General features: G+C 42.8%; 1 protein-coding gene across 1 annotated transcript in view; it reads left to right on the top strand.

Annotated features, from left to right (window-relative positions):
* The window catches only part of ca10a (carbonic anhydrase Xa), a 251,084-nt gene extending 227,250 nt beyond the window's left edge, over positions 1-23,834 (top strand). Inside the window, exons 5-9 of the mRNA XM_069168584.1 lie at positions 6,051-6,146; positions 16,584-16,656; positions 20,949-21,103; positions 21,346-21,520; positions 22,880-23,834. Coding sequence (XP_069024685.1) covers positions 6,051-6,146; positions 16,584-16,656; positions 20,949-21,103; positions 21,346-21,520; positions 22,880-22,902 — 522 coding nt within the window. The 3' untranslated portion in view covers positions 22,903-23,834. The remainder of the gene's footprint in view (positions 1-6,050; positions 6,147-16,583; positions 16,657-20,948; positions 21,104-21,345; positions 21,521-22,879) is intronic.
* The last annotated feature ends 622 nt before the right edge of the window (positions 23,835-24,456 follow it).

Genomic DNA, 24,456 nt, shown 5'->3' with positions numbered 1-24,456 from the left:
TCCCTTTTGAATCTTTAGTCAGCTTCCTAATAAAATCCATTTATCACATCCACAGAGCTGCTGCTTCCTTTGTGACCTTTTAAACTCATTATTTAGACCATCTAATGAAACAATATTATGGTGGACAAACAATTTACGAAGGCCCCATTAAAATAATATACATTTAAACAGATTAAATTAGGATTATACCTAATAAATTCAACAGTTCTCCCCGACAAACTGAAGGAGACGCCGCTTGTTGCTAAAGAGGAGATCCAACTATATTTAACTCAAATCTTGTCAAGTGTTTCAGGAGGATTCGCTACAGGCAGCTGTTGCAAACGTTGTAAACCCCCATCCATCACAGAAACACAGCGTATGTCCGCTTCACACGTGGAAAATCCCATCGAGCTAATATCGCTGCAGCAGATTATCAGTCACAGAGCGCTTTTATTTTGCTCTTCCTCTAATTATCATTAATCAGTATTAAACGGCACATTTCGCCCACATCTGCACGACAGTGAATTAACTGTGGAAGATTTTGGATTAAAATCACATCAGAACATTGTTGCATGGCTGGTTCTGGAGAAAACACAGAAATATCACTGAGGGAAACTAACTAAATCTGGGATTATGCTCAATTACCAGAGCAGTAATAGATGTATTGGCACAGCTCATCATGATTTCTACTTCTGTCATGTCAGAAAAGCAAAGAGGTTCCTCGGCAGAGGCATTATCAGAGTGTTCTTGGTGTGTGTGGCAGCAGGTCCTGTCCGTTCGCTAGTTTATGGATCCATGCTCGAGTTAATCTGTGGCAGGGAGGACAAATGGAGGGAGGCTGAGATGGAGGGAGGACGAATGGAGGGAGGACGAATGGAGGGAGGACAAATGGGGGGAGGCTGAGATGGAGGGAGGACGAATGGAGGGAGGACGAATGGAGGGAGGACAAATGGGGGGAGGCTGAGATGGAGGGAGGACGAATGGAGGGAGGCTGAGATGGAGGGAGGACGAATGGAGGGAGGACAAATGGGGGAAGGCTGAGATGGAGGGAGGACGAATGGAGGGAGGCTGAGATGGAGGGAGGACGAATGGAGGGAGGACGAATGGGGGGAGGCTGAGATGGAGGGAGGACGAATGGAGGGAGGACAAATGGGGGGAGGCTGAGATGGAGGGAGGACGAATGGAGGGAGGCTGAGATGGAGGGAGGCTGAGATGGAGGGAGGATGAATGGAGGGAGGCTGAGATGGAGGGAGGACGAATGGAGGGAGGACGAATGAAGGGAGGCTGAGATGGAGGGAGTCATTTCCAGCCCAGCGCTTCTAAAGCGTTCACGCTGCACACCTCTTCTCTGCTATCGACTTGCTGTCTTCATATTTCTCTGTCCCAGAGGACCGGGCCAGCACTCATAGCACAAAGAGGCTGTCATGCCCCCCCCCCCCCCACACACACACACACACACACACACACACACACACACAAACCGTCTCAGGTTAAGACACTGTAGACTAAAATGTTTTCCCCGGTATTCATCTGTTGGTCTTGTTCTGGTGTTTGCACTCGTTAACCAGGTTTGGATGGTGATTAGTCCGGACATGTCCTGTAGCAGGAGGGTCTCCTTTCTACTTCTCTACAGATCAGATGAAGAAGCACCTCTCTGTAACTCTCTGTAACTCCACCATCACAAAGGGACGCTTCTTCTGCAGTTCAGCAGAGTAATGGCTTTTCCAGAACCATCTATTAGCTGCAGTAATTGCTCCACTACAATTGATGTGATGTTAATTCACATTCATTTCCATTTCGCGATGTCCCAGTGAAGATCTCCTGCATGTTGACCTTTATGTGAAACAGAATCATCAAAACCCAAAGTTCAGTTCCAAGTTATCTCAGGGATCTAATCCACTTTAGCTTGTTTAACATCAGACAATCTGAGTGCAGAGTGAGGCACGTGAGTCAATTAATCACAGGTGTGTTTTGTGCATTTAAACTACAGACTAAATATAAAAGAGTTCGTAGCTTCCAGGTCTGTAAAATGGTTCTGATCCAGAAGTGTCTTCAGCTGCAATACCAGCGAGTGCCACTAGAGGTCGGCTCCAAAAAGCCTCCGGCTCCATAGACTCCCATTCAACTTCTCTCATCAAATCCAAAGTGAATAAAATGTGTCCATCAGTTATCTCGGTGTTGTTAGCTAAAGTCACTCCTTCTTATTAGTTTTCTGGAGGTCCATCTGAAAATAATCCCTCATTCATTAGAAAAGAAGATTCAAGAAGACCTGTTTTTGGGGGCGTGTCTGTTTGATTGACAGGCCTGTGGTGCAGTCAGGTTACAGCTATCGGTGGGCGGGATGTAGTATCGTCAGGTTTTAACAAGGTTTCATGTCCAGTTCCTTCACAGGTAAGCTCGCACCTCCACAGGTTTCCAGAAGAAACCCAACAGAACCAGAATTCACTGACCAGAACTCAGTGGACAGATGAAGCAGCTCATTCATAAATAAAACCAGAAGATGGAGTTACAATCTGCCGAGTGACTGCAGGCCAATGTTCGTGACCTTGCGGACTGTCAGCGTTGATGACCTGAACACGTCCCGGCAGACATCCTGATGTCAGAACAGTGTGCATCTGCAGCCTGTTTCTGTTTTGAAGTCTGGAACTTAGTTGGACTTTTGATCCTGGATTGTTTTATTTTATTTAAATTTAAGAGCTAAATTAGTGGCTCCACTTTTGTGTTTTCTGGAAAGTCAGTTTGAGCTTTTTATTTATTCCTCAATTCTCAATGAAATGCTGCTAAACTGAGGCTCTGATATGAACTTCCTGAATCACACCAGATGCTTCCTGCATGAGTGTATCAGCCAGCAGGACCAGTGTCGTGGCTGATTTGGAGTAGTTTGTCCTTGCCGGCCAGGCCGAGGTGTTGCTGCTGCGAGTCAGTTGAAGCAGAGGGACGCTGTGATAAATGATGTCCTGCTGCAGCCTCACACATCGGACCAAACTGCAGCAGCTCTTATCTTTTGTTCTTTCTTCAACCGTCTCTGTATCTAATTACAACCTGTATTTTCACCCTCTTTTGTCCGGTACCTCCCTCTTCTTTCCTTCTCACTTTATTACAGCCCATGTTGGCCTTTTATTACCCAGCAGCAGCAAACTGTGCGATTTGTCACCGAGGGAGTGTGGATGAGTTCTTTTGGCTGCCTCTGCCGCTCTCACCTAAAAATCTAATCAGATCAATGCAGGGCTCTAATCACTTCCTCTCTCGCCTTGATAGGGTTTATAGACGTTCTGTCGCTCTGCGCTCCCCCGGTGGAGCGCTTCATAACAACGTTTGTTTATTCATATCCTCCCGTACAGTACGTTCTCTGAACCAATGAGGAAGTTCATGGAGGGGAGACGAGGAAGATGCAGAGCCTTTGGGAAAGATCTGGAAATCATTACGACCCCTTTGTGCTTGAAATAAGTGTTTTACCACCTTTATATTCACAGCAGCTCGTTGTGTATATGACCATTAAAACACTGATGTACTGCTGTCTGAGGGAAATAAATCAGAGGCATCAGGTTTGGCTTTTGGTTATTGAGAGGATGACTAGAAGGTTTCTATTTTTTTTTTTTTTTTTTTTTTTTCAAATTCTGTAGAATGTTTTTGGTTTTCATTTTGTTGTTTTGGTCAGAAACAGAGTAAAAAATGTGAAAAGACATAAATTCCCTTAGACATTGTCTCCATGTTTGTAAGTTTGGACTTAATATCATGAAATATCAGTTATTTTGGGTGTATATAACTTTTTACACTTTTGTGACCAGAAGTTGCAAGGCCTCCCAATAATGTTGTAATATAATCATCATTAGTATAAACCCCAATTACAAAGTTCTTGGGCAAAAAAAACCAGTTCAAATGATGATTTTAATGAACCCTTTCCTGCTCCTTGTTGCTCTGACTGACTGGTTTCACTAGAAAGTTTGAGTCTATTCAACGTATGCGTCCACCTCAGCCAGATCATCCAATCACCACCGAGAGGAGCTCATGTCGGGGAGTGTTCTGAACAAAAACATCCCCGTGTTAAAATGATGGAAGCTGTGCTGGTGGTGGTAGTGAGTTTCTCCAGCTGACACACTGGAGTTCATGAAGATTTTAAATCTGATGGATTCATGTGTTTAAAGGCTCAAAATCAGACGCCCGAACAAGACAGTGACGTTGGTACAAATTCTACAGCTCTCGAAAATCACTTTTTATCAAAGACCAATGCAACATTCACATCATAAAATAATCTACCAGGACCTCGTGTTTGCATATATCTTACTTTATCATGAAGAAAGAGCAGAGCCAGGTTCGACAGGTCCAGTTTTATTGCTCCTGTGTGCAGCTTCTGGTTCTTCATGGAGGAATAATGTCAGTTCAAACACATCTTTGAAGGTTGTTGTAGTGTGCAGAGCTCGTCAGGGACACGGTGGACGTTTCTGTGTCGAAGGTCAATGAAGGGAATTTTGGAGTCGTGTTGTGTAGAGGGAGCAGGTCCAAACAGTCCGACAGAGAGATGGACAAAGGGGCGGAGTCAGACACCTGGTGGTCACTTTGACTAGCAGTGTAGACTTTAGAAAGATGGGAAATGCTTCCCATACCTTTAGTAGGCAGGGAGGAACCTATCGGGATGAAAGTGCTGCCAGGGCGGCACTCCTATAACTACAAAAATATTGGTGTCATGGTTTGAGTGACATGTAGAAACAAAATGATGACGTTAGTTTGTGTGACTCGTGAGAAGTTTTAATTTTTACTTATTTATAACAGGTATTTCTCTGAATGTGTTCGAATGTTTTTGCCTTCAGACAAGATCACAAACATTTTAGTTCTATGTATATCCTGGTCTTTACTGGCCTGCTGCCAACCCGACCCAGTGTCACTCCATGAATATGGTCTGTCCTCCCTCTATGGACAACCGCTTGCAGTCGTTCCATTTTACTGTTCGTAAACCTCGGTTTCATTTTAACCAATCAGCATACACCGATACCGTCCGACACTCTGCCGCCGCTGCAGCGACCTACTGAGTGCTTTGAAGTGTTTTTTCCTGAGTGCAGAATATGTTTAAATTGTTTTAATGAATGTCAGCTGCTTGATGAGGTGCTGATTGTTTATTCAGGTTTTTTTCCGGTTGAAAAATATTAACACTGTGCTCGTCACTGTCACGAGCCGTCCAATCACAATGAAAGAGGGGCGGGACAAAGGCGGTCAACACTGGTTGCTGAGTGGTCCGTCTTTCAGACAGACTCCTGACAGGGCCGGAGTCTGAGTGACTGACAGACCAACACTGCAACACAACAACCACACAGCTCAGTGTCGGTGCGACAACATGCAAATATTCCCCACAGACTGGGTTTATTCCAGCGAGCCGCGTGGCCTTGAGCTGAAACAACCTCAGTTCATGTTGCTTCACGTCTCTGCTGTCATCTGCAGAACTTCAATCATTTCTCGACCTGAACATTCTAATAAAAACAGAAATCCACACCAAAATATACTTCATGAAATACATATTCATGATGTACTGTACGTATTTCATATGGACTCTGAACTGTCTCTTTATGAGCTCTTTGTCAGAACAGGTTTTAAATCCGCTTCCAGGAGTAGCCATGCCGGCCCACATCCCAACATCGTTCAATGGCAGGAACAGCGAACATCTGGAGTGGACGAACATCTATGTCAGAGGAACTTTAACCTCAGGCAGGGAGATGGTTCAGCTGCTCTGAATGACGGCACAATCCTCACCTCTTTATGTCTTTTATATTACTTCTGTTGGGTATGAACACGTTTGGGACGTGGGCTCCTTCCTTCACATCGACTGTCTCTGTGAATCCACGATCCTGTATTGATTTTCTCTTCTAAATCATCTGACATGATGTAGCCCAGAGGAAGGATTTAGGTGAATGACAGAGTCTCGATACGATTCTCCTGAAGGGTGTTCAAATCCAAGGTTTCTATTTTGTACTCACTGCTGAGGTCAGGCGAGTTCATAATGTTTAAGTTGTCATCTGGAAAATGTCAGACTGATTATTTTCTTCCCGTAAATCTCGACGTGTCTTCTCTCTCTGTTCCAGGTTCAGCTGATCCACTACAATCACGAGCTGTACACAAATTACACAGAAGCTGCTAAAAGCCCCAACGGACTGGTCATCGTGTCCATATTCATGAAGGTAAGTCTCATACATATGTTTAATAAGTGTAGGTTGTATTCAGACACATAAAGTGAATCTCACAGTGAGACTGGACGACCAGCTGCTCTGCTCTCTGTGAGGGTTCAGGCTTGGAAACACAGCAGAATACTGATCACTGCATTGGACCGTCGTTTCCTGCATTCATACTGAATTATAGTTAGCAGCTACAGTCACAGCTCAGGGAACCTCACCTGGTTTAATCAGTTTTTAAGCTTTAAGAGACAGCGAGAGTACACAAAACACTGATGGAAGATGTAGTGCCCAATGGAAGCAGGACTTCACATCATGTTGGGGACAATTAAAGAGAACCGACTGCTTGTTCGAGTGAAGCCACACTCTCATGGCCGCTAACAGAGAGCAGAGTTTCTCTACTTAATTTTATTCTCTCTCTGGTTCTGAAAAATCCTGAGATATAGATAGATTATTAACCCTTTGGATCCAATTGATGGTGTTCTCTGCCAGAGATGCCTTGTCAGACTCTGTGGAAACATTACACTGGCGTGTTTACATGAGCCAAAGTATGATGGGAACCTCTGCTACACGGATCATTGGATCACTATGCTGTTCTTTTCTCTCTCTGCTCTCCCTTCACCCCAACCGGTCGAGGAAGATAGTTCCAATGGTGTGAAAAAAGCTTTTTAGTTTTCATTTTCCCTCACTGGGTTTAAATTCAAGTACATTTTTTAAATATATTGCCAACTAAAAAGAGTTTGTCTTCCCTCTGTTGGAGGTTTTTCTCCCTTCAACAGGAGTTTTTCCCTCGTAGCTTATGTGGGAATTGTTGAATTGTTGAATTGTTAAATTGTTGAATTGTTGGGTTTCTCTGTATGATGTTGTGAAGGTCTGCTGTAAAGGATTTTGATGTGTTAAGTGCCATGAAATAACCTGTGTTGTGATTTTGAATTGAAGTGAAGTGAAGTGAAGTGAAGTGTTACATGTGTGACGTTCAGTAACCCAACCAGAGTCTCAACACAGTCGAGGTCTCCTGTTACCAGTGTGTCTGTATGTTCTACATGTGTCTGTATGTTCTACATGTGTCTGTATGTTCTACATGTGTCTGTATGTTCTACATGTGTCTGTGTTATACATGTGTCTGTATGTTCTACATGTGTCTGTATGTTCTACATGTGTCTGTATGTTCTACATGTGTCTGTGTTCTACATGTGTCTGTATGTTCTACATGTGTCTGTATGTTCTACATGTGTCTGTATGTTCTACATGTGTCTGTATGTTATACATGTGTCTGTATGTTATACATGTGTCTGTATGTTCTACATGTGTCTGTATGTTCTACATGTGTCTGTATGTTCTACATGTGTCTGTGTTCTACATGTGTCTGTATGTTCTACATGTGTCTGTATGTTCTACATGTGTCTGTATGTTCTACATGTGTCTGTATATTCTACATGTGTCTGTATGTTCTACATGTGTCTGTATGTTCTACATGTGTCTGTATGTTCTACATGTGTCTGTATGTTCTACATGTGTCTGTGTTCTACATGTGTCTGTATGTTCTACATGTGTCTGTATGTTCTACATGTGTCTGTGTTCTACATGTGTCTGTATGTTCTACATGTGTCTGTATGTTATACATGTGTCTGTATGTTATACATGTGTCTGTATGTTCTACATGTGTCTGTATGTTATACATGTGTCTGTATGTTATACATGTGTCTGTATGTTCTACATGTGTCTGTATGTTATACATGTGTCTGTATGTTATACATGTGTCTGTGTGTTCTACATGTGTCTGTGTTCTACATGTGTCTGTATGTTCTACATGTGTCTGTATGTTATACATGTGTCTGTATGTTCTACATGTGTCTGTATGTTCTACATGTGTCTGTGTGTTCTACATGTGTCTGTATGTTATACATGTGTCTGTATATTCTACATGTGTCTGTATGTTCTACATGTGTCTGTATGTTCTACATGTGTCTGTATGTTATACATGTGTCTGTATATTCTACATGTGTCTGTGTGTTATACATGTGTCTGTGTTCTACATGTGTATGTATGTTCTACATGTGTCTGTATGTTCTACATGTGTCTGTATGTTCTACATGTGTCTGTGTGTTATACATGTGTCTGTATGTTCTACATGTGTCTGTGTTCTACATGTGTCTGTATGTTCTACATGTGTCTGTATGTTCTACATGTGTCTGTATGTTCTACATGTGTCTGTATGTTATACATGTGTCTGTATGTTATACATGTGTCTGTATATTCTACATGTGTCTGTGTGTTCTACATGTGTCTGTGTTCTACATGTGTCTGTATGTTCTACATGTGTCTGTATGTTATACGTGTCTGTGTTCTACATGTGTATGTATGTTCTACATGTGTCTGTATATTCTACATGTGTCTGTGTGTTCTACATGTGTCTGTGTTCTACATGTGTATGTATGTTCTACATGTGTCTGTATGTTCTACATGTGTCTGTATGTTCTACATGTGTCTGTATGTTATACATGTGTCTGTATGTTATACATGTGTCTGTATGTTATACATGTGTCTGTATATTCTACATGTGTCTGTGTGTTCTACATGTGTCTGTGTTCTACATGTGTCTGTATGTTCTACATGTGTCTGTATGTTCTACATGTGTCTGTATGTTATACATGTGTCTGTATGTTCTACATGTGTCTGTATGTTCTACATGTGTCTGTATGTTATACATGTGTCTGTATGTTATACATGTGTCTGTGTTCTACATGTGTCTGTATGTTCTACATGTGTCTGTATGTTCTACATGTGTCTGTATGTTCTACATGTGTCTGTGTTCTACATGTGTCTGTATGTTCTACATGTGTCTGTATGTTCTACATGTGTCTGTGTTCTACATGTGTCTGTATGTTCTACATGTGTCTGTATGTTATACATGTGTCTGTATGTTCTACATGTGTCTGTATGTTCTACATGTGTCTGTGTTCTACATGTGTCTGTATGTTATACATGTGTCTGTATGTTCTACATGTGTCTGTATGTTCTACATGTGTCTGTGTTCTACATGTGTCTGTATGTTCTACATGTGTCTGTATGTTCTACATGTGTCTGTATGTTATACATGTGTCTGTATGTTATACATGTGTCTGTGTTCTACATGTGTCTGTATGTTCTACATGTGTCTGTATGTTCTACATGTGTCTGTATGTTCTACATGTGTCTGTATGTTCTACATGTGTCTGTGTTCTACATGTGTCTGTGTTCTACATGTGTCTGTATGTTCTACATGTGTCTGTATGTTATACATGTGTCTGTATGTTCTACATGTGTCTATGTTATACATGTGTCTGTATATTCTACATGTGTCTGTATGTTCTACATGTGTCTGTGTTCTACATGTGTATGTATGTTCTACATGTGTATGTATGTTCTACATGTGTCTGTATGTTATACATGTGTCTGTATATTCTACATGTGTCTGTGTTCTACATGTGTCTGTGTGTTCTACATGTGTCTGTATATTCTACATGTGTCTGTATGTTATACATGTGTCTGTATGTTATACATGTGTCTGTATGTTATACATGTGTCTGTATGTTCTACATGTGTCTGTATGTTATACATGTGTCTGTATGTTATACATGTGTCTGTGTGTTCTACATGTGTCTGTGTTCTACATGTGTCTGTATGTTCTACATGTGTCTGTATGTTATACATGTGTCTGTATGTTCTACATGTGTCTGTATGTTCTACATGTGTCTGTGTGTTCTACATGTGTCTGTATGTTATACATGTGTCTGTATATTCTACATGTGTCTGTATGTTCTACATGTGTCTGTATGTTCTACATGTGTCTGTATGTTATACATGTGTCTGTATATTCTACATGTGTCTGTGTGTTATACATGTGTCTGTGTTCTACATGTGTATGTATGTTCTACATGTGTCTGTATGTTCTACATGTGTCTGTATGTTCTACATGTGTCTGTATGTTATACATGTGTCTGTATATTCTACATGTGTCTGTGTGTTCTACATGTGTCTGTGTGTTATACATGTGTCTGTATGTTCTACATGTGTCTGTGTTCTACATGTGTCTGTATGTTCTACATGTGTCTGTATGTTCTACATGTGTCTGTATGTTATACATGTGTCTGTATGTTATACATGTGTCTGTATGTTCTACATGTGTCTGTATGTTATACATGTGTCTGTGTTCTACATGTGTATGTATGTTCTACATGTGTCTGTATATTCTACATGTGTCTGTGTGTTCTACATGTGTCTGTGTTCTACATGTGTATGTATGTTCTACATGTGTCTGTATGTTCTACATGTGTCTGTATGTTCTACATGTGTCTGTATGTTATACATGTGTCTGTATGTTATACATGTGTCTGTATGTTATACATGTGTCTGTATATTCTACATGTGTCTGTGTGTTCTACATGTGTCTGTGTTCTACATGTGTCTGTATGTTCTACATGTGTCTGTATGTTCTACATGTGTCTGTATGTTCTACATGTGTCTGTATGTTATACATGTGTCTGTATGTTATACATGTGTCTGTATGTTCTACATGTGTCTGTATGTTCTACATGTGTCTGTGTTCTACATGTGTCTGTGTTCTACATGTGTCTGTATGTTCTACATGTGTCTGTATGTTCTACATGTGTCTGTGTTCTACATGTGTCTGTATGTTCTACATGTGTCTGTATGTTCTACATGTGTCTGTATGTTATACATGTGTCTGTATGTTATACATGTGTCTGTGTTCTACATGTGTCTGTATGTTCTACATGTGTCTGTATGTTCTACATGTGTCTGTATGTTCTACATGTGTCTGTATGTTCTACATGTGTCTGTGTTCTACATGTGTCTGTGTTCTACATGTGTCTGTATGTTCTACATGTGTCTGTATGTTCTACATGTGTCTGTATGTTATACATGTGTCTGTATATTCTACATGTGTCTGTGTGTTCTACATGTGTCTGTGTTCTACATGTGTATGTATGTTCTACATGTGTCTGTATGTTCTACATGTGTCTGTATGTTATACATGTGTCTGTATATTCTACATGTGTCTGTGTTCTACATGTGTCTGTGTGTTCTACATGTGTCTGTATATTCTACATGTGTCTGTGTGTTATACATGTGTCTGTGTTCTACATGTGTATGTATGTTCTACATGTGTCTGTATGTTCTACATGTGTCTGTATGTTCTACATGTGTCTGTATGTTATACATGTGTCTGTGTGTTCTACATGTGTCTGTATGTTCTACATGTGTCTGTATGTTATACATGTGTCTGTATATTCTACATGTGTCTGTGTGTTCTACATGTGTCTGTGTTCTACATGTGTATGTATGTTCTACATGTGTCTGTATGTTCTACATGTGTCTGTATGTTATACATGTGTCTGTATATTCTACATGTGTCTGTGTGTTCTACATGTGTCTGTGTTCTACATGTGTCTGTGTTCTACATGTGTCTGTGTTCTACATGTGTCTGTGTTCTACATGTGTCTGTGTTCTACATGTGTCTGTATGTTCTACATGTGTCTGTGTTCTACATGTGTATGTATGTTCTACATGTGTATGTATGTTCTACATGTGTCTGTATGTTCTACATGTGTATGTATGTTATACACGTGTCTGTATATTCTACATGTGTCTGTGTGTTCTACATGTGTCTGTGTTCTACATGTGTCTGTGTTCTACATGTGTCTGTGTTCTACATGTGTCTGTGTTCTACATGTGTCTGTATGTTCTACATGTGTCTGTGTTCTACATGTGTCTGTATGTTCTACATGTGTCTGTATGTTCTACATGTGTCTGTGTGTTCTACATGTGTCTGTGTTCTACATGTGTATGTATGTTCTACATGTGTCTGTATGTTATACATGTGTCTGTATGTTATACATGTCTTGCCCCCCCCCCACCCGTTGTCGCCTTAGTCCTCCCAATGTCCATCTTGAGAACTCATGACTCACAAACACAATCAGTAATCCAATTATCCTACAGAGCCAACCAAAGTGCTCTTTGGATGTGTGTGCTGAGCAGCAGTGTGGGTGGTGTCGGTGCTCCTCCGTCTCTGTTTCAGAGGTCTCCATCTCCAAAAAGACGCTGAGAGATCAGAGACGCCACTCAGGCTGAAAACTTCAGCTGCTAACTGCTAATTAGCTCCCCAATGTCAACGGGACCGTCAGTCAGTCATGAAGAGACGAGAACACGATGACCTAGGTCAGCCCTCCTCGACTCCCCCCTTCCACCCAGCAGGAGAGTGTGTGGGGGGAGAAGTGAGGGAGGAGATGGCCTGGAGGTGGAGGGCTGCAGAGTGCTGCAGGTGTGGTGTTGGTGTGCAGTGGCCTGAAGGAATGACCTTGTACCTGCACTGTGCAGCTATCAAACACAACATGGATGATGTAATGATATTCATACAAGTAGCTCCGCCCCAGAGATCTGATTGGTCAACAGAACATTTGGAACAACTCATCATGACATCACACCCTGCTCATCACTAGAAGTATCACTCCACTTCCAAAATGGGAACATAGAATTAGAATAGAATTTAATGTAATATGTAACATAATGTAGTTTGTACTTGTAGATCTATTAAATGACCCTTTTGGTGAAGTCGGGTCTCTTTTGGTCCTTCTGGGTCGCTCCGAGCCAAATAAAAGTCAAATTAAAATGAAAGAGATTCTTGTGAAGTTGATCATAAACAGACGGCTGCTTCACCAGTTTCATGAGATCTGACAAACTTCTAGTAGACAGGAAGTGGAAGGTCTGAGACTTCCTGTTGGTGCATAGACTGATTAGGAACAACACTAAAATCTAAAGTACAGCACAACAGCTCAGCGATAAATCCTCCCTTCATTAAGGATTATAGTGTCCCTCCTATTTGAATGAATTGGGTTGACAAAATATTAGGAACACCTCTCAGTTTAACGCAGTACAGTTTAGATTAAATTACAGTCACCACAATGACCATTAAAATAAATCCATCACACTGAATGACATCTGAACATTATAATCCTGATGGAGGATTTATTTCTGTTTTTGACTTTATGCTTCACCTGTCACTCGTTTTAATGTTGTTGCTAATCACAGTCAAATTAAAAAGGCCCTCTCTGAAATTGGAAGGTGTGAGATTATGTTCACAGACGAGTAATAGGACTTTAAAATGAATCCTCTCAGATACAAATAGACAGTGTAGTGATGGTTTTGTATCAGTTTAAATCTGGGCTGCAGCTTTCTGATTTACCTGAAATTTTCTTAAAGACTTTTTAAGGAAACAGTTTGACAGTTATCAAAGCAACTTGTAATAAAATGATAAAAACCTGTAATCACGTGCTGAGTGCTGAGGATGAGTTTCAACTTCAGATTTGGAGAAACGCAGTGTGACTTCACGTAGATTCATTTAACAACTGTTGTGTTGTGATTTTTGTTTCCAGCTGCCACAACAAGACATTCTGAAGTTGATAGTGAACTTTGAGTAGCTTCAACAAACTAGCCTAACAAACCAAACCAACAAAAAAAAAGAGAAATGACTTGAAATATTTAAAATACTCAAACAAATGGTTATAACACAAACATGTGAAGACTCGTGTGTTTCTGTGTTGAGGAACATTGAGGTTATCCTTTCATGAAAACTTTTTAAAAAAAGCACAGAATAAATTCCTGTTTCAAATTTTCTATTTTCTTTTGTTACAGTATCAGTTTTGATTATTACATTATTAGAGGCCTGTTTTTTCTCCTCCTACTGTCTATGGAGGAAATGCATAAGACTCAGATCATCTACCACTTTGCAACTTTGTAAAAAGCACTGATTATACATGGGTCTTTAATACAGTGAAGTCATTAAAGAACTCTAAGAACACTGCACATTTTAATATCAACCTTTTAATCAGTCTTAATCTGAAAACAGGGCTGCAAACTTTGGCACGACATTCGTTAAAAGCCTTTGCAGGAGTTCTGATAAACAATTCAGTCAATGCCCACGTGTTAGAAAATGTATGTCAAAAGAAACATGCAATAAAAGAATCACGCTCCATCAGTCTCACTTATTCAGACACCCACCCAACTCTACTCCCAACTGGTTTGTGCTGAATGTCCTTCCCTCCCACTGTCTCAAGCATGTTTCACCCAGTAAATCTCTTCAGTAGCACAGAGTAGTCAGCTGGCAATGAGCTGCTTCTCTCTCAGAGCAGAAGCTTGCTTCTCTCACTCGTCAGATTTCCCATCTCGTCACGGTGACTCAGAGCACCAGGAAGGACCTCCGTTCCGGGCGGGGCGTCGTGTGGCACCTCCGAGGACCGCAGTGGGTGACTGCTGCTCCCGACAATACAGTTTTACAGTCAATGCAGGGCCGTTTGACTCACTGATTCATCTTCGATTGATGTAACAACAAGAAATATGTGAACCTTCGCAGTTTCTTGTGGTTATTCTCGTGTCGGATCGCTATTCAGCCAAGTGGTGCCAAGTCTCCACTTTTCTCACTTCTAACGTGAGGACATTCTTGTAATAGAAGAGACAGACTGTCTGAATCCTCGCTGGTGCTTTTCTAGGAAAAAATTATGAAACAGACAGAGAGGAGGAAATGTAGAGAGCAGCGTGAGTGTCTGGCGAAGGCGTAATGCCTGCCTGAAGAGCACCGGGAAAAGGTCAAAGTCTAAGTAATTTCAGAGGCCGTGGAGGGAGGCGGAGGACCAGCACATCTCTTTTTAATCACTTCGCCCTAAGACATCTCGACAATTAGAGCTGTGAACTCCACCAAGCATGATTGAGGGATGGATGGAGTGCAGAGGAGGTTAGAGAGGAGTCACAGGAGGGTGGACATCAAGTGCAGGTGATTCCTTCAACTATTACTGAGTAGGTTTCTGACTCTGGAGCTGCACCGCACTCAGACTTACTGAACAATGGAGTCGCTCAAATAGAGTGAGAGTGGATACGGAAACTAAAAGCTGCTCTCCATTTAAGGAGATTTTCATACAAGTGTCTGTGGTCCTGTGGACCCTTAGCAACCACCTAGCAACAGAGGATTTCTAGTCTCCAACTGAATAAATACAGAACATAGAAACACTAAACTGATCAGCTAGCTCAGTCTGGATGGAACAAAGATATCTGAAGAACAAAGATATCTGGTGAACAAAGATATCTGGTGAACAAAGATATCTGGTGAACAAAGATATCTGATGAACAAAGATATCTGATGAACAAAGATATCTGAGGAACAAAGATATCTGATGAACAAAGATATCTGGTGAACAAAGATATCTGATGAACAAAGATATCCATGGACTCATGTGTTTTTAACATTTTAGCTCCGTGTCATGTGTTCAAACCAAACCGGTCCAGCTAGCCTCCTCTAGGATTGTAAGTGCGTGACTATCCGTGGTGTTACGGTACGGGTGCTCAGAGCGACCAAAAAGGACCAAAAGAGACCCGACTTCACCAAATGGGTCATTTAATAGAACTAGAACAAGTAGAAACTACATTATATTACATATTATATGACATTCAATTCCAATTATATATTCCCGTTGAGGAGGTGGAGGGATATTTCTATCTTCTGTTGAGTCGTGGTCTCAGAGGACGAGGAGCGTCTCTGCTAATATGAAATAAAAAGATAAACTCTGGATGAATGAAATAAAAGTCACAACACTGTGAAATAACATTTAAGCTTCAGAATTTGATGCATTTGGTGCAATAACATTTTAAAAGTATTATATCATCATTCAAGTTAGCAAAGTTAGCATTGGGCTGAACTTTGCATCCTTCTGGCCGTCACCGGATGTCTCACCAGACAGCAGATATAAAAACCGTGAGATGCAGAGATTTCTGTGGCGGTGGAAGGTTTAAATCTGCATCGTGTGAACTCCTTGGGCTTTATTATAATGAACACCGATTCATGTGTCATGAATCCAAAACAGAAATGTCTTCCCTTGTCCTCTCAGACTTTTGGTACACACTGTACATCTATATTTTTATAGATATATAAAATATATCTTTATTTTTATGTCCCCGTCACTATGGGATGGCAGTGAGGAGCTGAAACATGGCCTCAGGTGGAGGAGACGTGCAGCAGGGTCACTGCAGCGATCCTGACACATGAAAGAATAACACTGGTTTTGATCTATTATAAAGTCAAAAAATACAACCCAAAAAAATACAATGCGTTTGCTATTTAAAAAGATGGATTGTGTTTTGGGATGAAACAGTGTGTGTCTGTGCTTTCTTGAGAACAGTGGGAGTCTTTGTTTTCCGGAAGGCAGAGCAGCAGCAGTAGAGCAGCTTCTGACTGAGAAAAATACATCAGTGGGTTTAGACAGTTTATGGGCATTGAAGGTGATTGATTAAAAAAATACTCTGACAGAGTGGATTAAATTGAGTTTAATTTTAGAAGGGCTCTCCATTCACTGTGTGACCACTTAACCTAAACCTTTTCTCTCTCTCCCTTTAATCCAGATTGCTGAAACATCAAACTCCTTCCTTAATCGAATGCTGAACAGAGACACCATCACAAGAATAACATATAAAAGTAAGTGCTTCTGTTCAACACATCTCCACTGATAGATTCAGACAATAGTGAACATTCAGCAGCACACGGTGCATTCTGACACATCACACATGCAGTGTGCGTGATAGTTGAGGCACATTTACTGTATCACTATATCATTTTTTTAATCAACTGGTCCACAGAGGACAAAAGCAGCTCATATTCAGCCTGCAAACATTCTCAACAGCTCTTCAATGATTTTGTCAGCTGGAGACGATTATTTAATGTTTTAACCAATCATCAACCATCAGTGATGTCATCATCATGGGGAGGAGCCAACCGTGGATCTGACCGATCTGATTGGAAACCATTGACTGTATACGTGTTCGTAGCTTCTGGGTTTGAAAAATGAGGCCGATGCAGAAGTGCCTTAAGCTGCAATACCAGCGAGTGCCACTAGAGGTCGGCTCCAAAAAGCCTCCGGCTCCATAGACTCCCATTCAACTTCTCTCATCAAATCCAAAGTGAATAAAATGTGTCCATCAGTTATCTCGGTGTTGTTAGCTAAAGTCACTCCTTCTTATAACATTACATTACATTTGTCTGACTCTTTTATCCAAAGCGACTTACAATAAGTGCATTTCAACCATGAGGGTACAAAATCAGAACAACAAGAATCAAGAAAATATAATTTCTTCCAGAAAGCCAAACTACAAAGTTCTATCAGTAAGTTCTATTTTAAGATACTAAAGTTCTACTGTTCAAGGTAAAGGAGGTGGAGGTGTGTTTTTAGTTTGTGGTGGAAGATGTTCAGAGTTTCTACTGTCCTGATGTCGGTGGGAGCTCATTCTACCATTCAGGAGTCAGGACAGAGGAGGAGGAGGAGGAGGAGTGGGAGTGAATCTAGGAGGTTAAACACCAGTCGAGCTGCTGCATTCTGGATCAGCTGCAGAGGTCGGATGGTACTAACAGGTAGACCTGCCAGGAGGGAGTTACAGTAGTCCAGACGTGAGATGACCAGAACCTGGACCAGAACCTGGACCAGAACCTGCGCCTCCTTCTGAGTGAGAAGAGGACGTCTTCTCCTGATGTTGTGCAGCATGTATCTACAGGAACGTGTTGTTGCAGTGATGTTGACAGTAAGAGAGAGTTGACTGTCGAGTGTCTCCGAGGTTCTTATCAGTCAGGGTCGGGATAACAGAGTTGTTGAAGGTAGTAGTCAGGTCGAGGGTGGGACAGTCTTTCCCTGGAAGGAAGAGCAGTTCGGTCTTGTGGAGGTTGATTTCCAGGTGGTGTGAGGACATCCACTGAGAGATGTCAGTCAGACAGGCAGAGATTCATGCTGCTACCTGTGTTTCAGATCTGGAAAAGAGAGGATCAGTTGGGTGTCATCAGCATAGCTGTGGTAGGAAAAGACATGCGAGTGAAGGACAGAGCCGAGAGAGTCGGTGTCCGAAGAGGAGGGGACCCAAGACGGAGCCTTGAGGGACACCAGTAGTGAGAGGACAAGGTTCAGACACATATCCTCTCCAAGTTACCCGGTTGGTGAGGTCGTTGAGGTCGGATGAGAACAGGGAGAGAGCAGAGCCTGAGACACCGAGGTCCTGAAGGAGGAAAGAAGGATCTGGTGGTTCACTGTGTCCAATGCAGCAGAAGGTCTAGAAGGATCAGGACAGAGGACAGAGAGGCTGCTCTAGCAGTGTGAAGCTGCTCAGAGACAGAAGGAGGACCGTCTCTGTTGAGTGGTCTGTTGAAACCAGACTGGTGGTCAAGAAGGTTATTATGGTGGAGATAGGATATTAGTTTTCTGGAGGTCCATCTGAAAATAATCCCTCATTCATTAGAAAAGAAGATTCAAGAAGACCTGTTTTTGGGGGCGTGTCTGTTTGATTGACAGGCCTGTGGTGCAGTCAGGTTACAGCTATCGGCGGGCGGGACGTAGTATCGTCAGGTTTCCAATCAGATTAGTCAGATCCACCGCTGGCTCCTCCCCCAGCTCGTCCAAATATGGTCACTTCCTGCTCCAAACCGCTTCATAGAAACAAATCAGGCACCAACTTTCAATGCAGGGTCCAGTTCTCCTGCATGGTAACCACGTATTTTTGGGAAAAAAGCCACTGAACTGATTTCTGATTTCAAATCCTCCCAAATCACTCAAAGAAAATCGCTGGTTTTACGCTGGTTTTAACATTTGGGAAAATATTAAGCTTAGCAAGCAGTTGCTAAGCGATGATTTTACGATTGCTGTTTGGAGGAGGGGTTTAGCAACCAATCCATTTTTCGGTGATCAAAGTTCTGTTTATCAAAACTATTTCACTTCATTGGCTCTCATAGAGCAGCATTATTTCCTTTCTAAGTGCTAACTGAAGGGATACAGAAGGGAAGTGTTTGTAGCTGCAGGAGTTCTGCCGGTGAAGCCGCAGTCGACAGCTGCTCTCCGAGGGATTCCCTCTGCCAGCGCAGAGATCGCCTGAGGTTACCTGGAAAAAAGACACAAATAATTGGATTAATGGTGGCGGTGGGAGTGGTGGGGGGGTGAAGGGGGGCGTGTTGCTGGGTAAACACACTGACCCCTTGTGGCTGGGAGGAGTCTCAGAGGTATTGGGCAGAGCTGGAGGGGGGAGGGGGGGGGGTCCTCTGGGTCCAGAGAACCCTGACAGCTGTCAAAGCTCTGTGAGATTCACTGTCTCACACACACACACACAGTCACACACACACACAGTCACACACACACACACACACACACACACACACACACACACACACACACACACACACACACACACACACACAGTCACACACACACACACACACACACACACACACACACACACACACAGTCACACACACACACACACACACACACACACACACACACACACACACACACAGTCTCACACACACACACACACACACACACACACACACAGTCACACACACACACAGTCACACACACACACACACACACACACACACAGTCACACACACACACACACACACACACAGTCACACACCACCCACGCATGTTGATGAGTCCTCAGGCGGATCCCTGCAGCAGCGCCGACATGCTGCAGCATGGCGGTCCATTTCAGAGGCATATATGTGCACATGCAAACAATCTGCGTCCAGAGTGGAGCACTTGTTACTTAGTTCAAGCACACATTCAAAGATCACAGATTGTCGAGGCTGATTGTTTTCTATATAAACTCAACAGGTATTTCTGTGATGCTCCGTTTAAGAGAGTCAGTCAGTGTTCGCAGCTGAATTAGCATTAAAGCTGCAGCGGCCCACCGCGGTGACCTCATCACAGCAGGCGGTCCGTTTGTCAGCGGAGGCCCAACAGATGACAAGTTACCGGGAGCGTCGGAGCGGAGCGTGAAGAGAGACGGAAACACAGAGACTCTCAGTCTGGCCAATTAGCGTCCTGACAGCGGAGACAGTTTGGAGAAAAGAGGTTTTGTGCTGCGACACCAACAGGCTGTTAGTCACACAACGCTGAGTGACATGTGAACGAAGGAGTGGGAAGAATGAGTTCTGAAAGATGAGCTGAGGGTTTGATGAGTAGTGAGGAGGAGGAGGAGGAGGAGGAGGAGGAGGAGGATGTGTTCAATAAACTTCCAAACATTCAGACACCCAGTTCTCAGAGACCAGGATCAGTGCAGGCGGTTTCAGACCAAACCGTTCTCAGGACTTTGTTGAGGAAGGAAACAGGTTCTGAGGCCTTTAACAGTTTGTATTCACCACCAGGACGTCTGAAGTAGTTACAGACGTAACTCTTCCTGTATTATTTCAAATTAAAAGCCCGATAGCGTTTTGTCAGAAAGAAACCCCTCATTTCATTTGCAGGATGTAAACAGGTGATACAACCACTTGTTTCATGTTTCCTCCTGTTAGCAGGCTGAATGCTAACCTACAGGTGGCAGAAGCTAAGGTTAGCATGCCAGTTTTAATTATAGTCCACAGTTAAAAGACTTTAGTCAGCTGCAGGTTTTCACCTGACGTGGGCCTCCGGACAGCCCCTCCCTCTCAGCCAATCAAATACTAGAATGCCTTAATTGTTAAATTGGTTGTCATGGAGACGCAGCCTCTGGGAGGACACATCTCAATAATCAATGAAATGACTTCTCTCTGAAGATAATGTGAAGTCAAATATTGTCAGGGACACCTTTGTTCTCCCAAAACACAACAGGGACGTGTCTCTACTGTCCAAAGTTAGAGTGAGGTCATCTTCGAGTGGTCTTGTGAAGTTACACATCTACCAACTGTTTCAGGCTGTAAACAGCTGAAACACCGAAGGTCTCTGTGTTTCTCACTTCCTGCTCGTCTCCCTGCAGATGATGCGTATCTCCTGACCGGCCTGAACATCGAGGAGATCTACCCGGAGACCAACAGCTTCATCACGTACGATGGGTCCATGACCATCCCCCCATGTTTCGAGACAGCCACGTGGATCCTGATGAACAAGCCGGTGTACCTTACACGCATGCAGGTGAGTCTCAGCTGAAACACAGCTCCCACAATGCACTGGGGGCTTCCTGTCTCAGACCAGAACTGTCTCTCTAACTATTGTTCCTCCTGGGAAACGTGTCGGCTCAGTTTGTTCCACTCTTCCCCCACACATAGTGAATTAAAAAGCCTCTATCACATTTCCACGATGCTTCTGCCAACTCTCTGTCCATCTGTCTCCGTCTGTCCGTCTGTCTCCGTGTCCTCTCTTTGTCTTCCTCTCAGATGCACTCCTTGCGGCTGCTGAGTCAGAACCAGCCCTCTCAGATCTTCCTGAGCATGAGCGACAACGTTCGTCCGGTCCAGCCGCTGAACAACCGCTGCATCCGCACCAACATCAACTTCAGCATGCAGGGGAAGGACTGTCCCAACAACCGGGCTCAGAAGCTTCAGTATCGAGGTACAAACTACGGCGCCTCCATCTCATCGCACTTCCTCCATCTCTCCCATGTAGACATCATTCACTAACAATGAATATGTGACTCTTATCATGCAGATAGATCCACATCTTCATCCCTCCAGGCATTACATTACAAAATGAGTTTCTCAAAGGTAGTTTTTTTTACAACTTGGGTCTAATGTTGAAAGTCCTTCAAAGTAAAGTGTGGGAGCTGATGATGCTGTTTACCAGGGCTGGACCGTTTCATCCAAAATCTGAACATCATTCAAACATTGGAAAACAAAAAATTCCAGCTGCAATATCCCGCTCCAGTTCAGACTCAAACCGAAGTCTAAACTCCACGCCGACGGGTCCTCCTCGTCCACGTTGTGCTCCTCATTGTTCCCTGAAGTTCACGTCGACACTGAAAGCTGTGTTTTACGTCCGTGAGCTTTCCGAGGCTCCTTCAGTCCTCTGTTACCTGATCTCCACTGTGACCTCCACAGGCTTCTCTTTCCACATCTCAAGGACTCATCCTCATGTCAGCAGGCAGGACGCCACACAAACACATCATCTATCAACTTTTATAACTGCAGGGAACAAACATCTGCTAATGGTTAAATAATCAGTTCATCATCTCATTATTTCAGCTCTAGAATACCGGTTGGTTTGTGACTGAGGGAACTTTATGTGTAGCGGAGGAGGATGTCGGTCCAACAACAGAGTTCTGGTTCCAGCCGTCACCGTGGTGAATCGATTGAACGAACCGTCGTTCAGACTGGAATTTTATTTTGGAAATATGTCCCTCCTTGTGTAACAATTTCTTATTTTCACCAGCTGATGAAAGGAAATCTGATTATGAACACATTCCAATAAATTCCTTCTCTCAGAACACGCTGCCAGACTCCCTCTGATCACATTACAATGTTTACCCCCGCCCCTGGCACCTCTTAAGTTTGGGTGTTATTTTCTGTCAACACTGCCACTCGAGTCAATGGCACCAGTTCAGCCCCCCACCCCCCCACCCCCACCCCACCACCACCACCACCACCACCACCACCACCTCATCCCCCACTACCCCCCTCCCTCCCTCCCTCCCTCCACCAACCACCACACACCCATGCACATTCACTCCAATCACGGGAGCACCATCCCGTTTAAATTGCATGTTATCAGTAAAGATGAAATATGGTGCAAGGTGTATGTGTGTGTGTGTGTGTGTGTGTGTGTGTGTGTGTGTGTGTGTGTTGTGTGTGTATGTGTGTGTGTGTGTGTGTGTGTGTGTGTGTGTGTGTGTCAGAGAATAGTTGAACTGTGGAGAACGCTGCACATATATATATAAATCAGTATTCTCACTCCTGTCCTTCTCCTCTCTTCCAGTGAACGAGTGGTTGCTAAAGTAGCCTCCCTTGGATGAGCGTGGAGACGAGTGTCAGAGATGGAGAGCAGGATGAGGCGACGGGTGGAGGACGAGGGAAAGATGTGAAAACTGGTCTTAAGGCTGCATCTCATCCAAGATATTTTCATGGCATTGTATAAAGACCAATAACACCAGACATTATTCGAATGAAGGAACTTAGCACTGCAAGCAAAGAGACTCTTCTTTTCATACATTGAGAAACGTCTGAACCCTCGATCTAACACATGCTAACAAGCCCTTTCCCCTACTGTACAACTATATCTGTACGGACATTTTGATACCTATACTTTTTTGGGAGAAAAACAAAAAAAAGACACTTGGAAACAAACTAAAAAAAAACATGTGGAAGCATTTATTTGATAGCCTCGCAGCCGATCGGACAACATCGGGACTTTAAAGCCTTTGTACATAAAATATGTTGCTATCAGTGGGAAAATCCAAGGACTAAGTCACTGCCCCGACCCCGCCGGTCAAGACAAAGCAGTCAGCGAGACTCACATGGACGTTTCATTACAGTCACCAACAGGGCATGCAATCAGCAAAACCAAGAGAGAGGGAACACAGCCTTACCTTGTCATTTTCCAAAACTGAAGTCATGTCACAGGAGACGAGCAAATACTGACGGGCTTTCTCACAGCCTCAGAACAACTTGGCCTCGTTTGTACATATATAATTATCAATACTGCAAAAAATGAATATGTAAAGAAAAAGTAATGAATTAACATTCAAAAAATATATTAAGAGGATTTTAAAAAAAGACAAAAAGTTAAGAATTTTAAAAAGCTTGGCGCACTTTGAATTCTGGAGCAGTCCTCCGTCTGAGCTGATGCCTTTTTTCTGTTTTATTGTTTACAATGGTCATACACTGTGTTTGAGTAATGTTATCAGCCCAATAAACGTGTCTGGAAAGTTCACTTTGGAAAATGCTTCACTATATGAGGATCTGACTTATTGTACCTGTACCTGTTTTGTACTGTTCCATATTAAATGTGTTGATATGTCAATATTCCTCCTTAGAGGTGTGCTCACTAACACCGGCATCTCAGAGAGAAACCGTCGATCCCAGATCTCGTGGTAGAGCCTCTGAATGATCAGCAGGTGATAAAGGTGCAGCCTGGTATCCTTTCATTGTTTCCATGAAACAGCTGAAGCTACTGAGGTTACTGTGACCTGTCCTGGTGTTTCAGATCACACTGGTAGACATCAGGGGACATGACAGGAGCCTCTACCTGCCCGACCACGTGTCCAGTCCACTGCTGGCTGCCTTACAATGATGCTCTCTCTGCAGCGAGCTGAAGAAAACCTGTATTAGCATCCTATGACAGGTTGAGCAGTTGGTTATCAAAAGTCGCAGCATGAAGAAAACATACTTATGTCACTCACACAAAGCAAGATTGTGTACAAAACTCGTCTTGTACAAACCACTTCCAGATTAGCAGACAGTTTTGGTTCAGGTAGGGTGTAAAAACTACTGACAGCTGATGTCTGTGATGAAGCCAGCGACTGATTTACTTACTGATGGTCAGTGGTGGAAACT

The sequence above is a fragment of the Embiotoca jacksoni genome, unplaced genomic scaffold (genome assembly GCF_022577435.1).
Source record: "Embiotoca jacksoni isolate LCO1_2020_lvr unplaced genomic scaffold, fEmbJac1.0.p SCAF_40, whole genome shotgun sequence".
Lineage (NCBI taxonomy): Eukaryota > Metazoa > Chordata > Actinopteri > Embiotocidae > Embiotoca > Embiotoca jacksoni.
The sequence above is the reverse complement of the archived record's forward strand: the minus strand, read 5'-3'. Positions and strand labels throughout refer to the sequence as shown.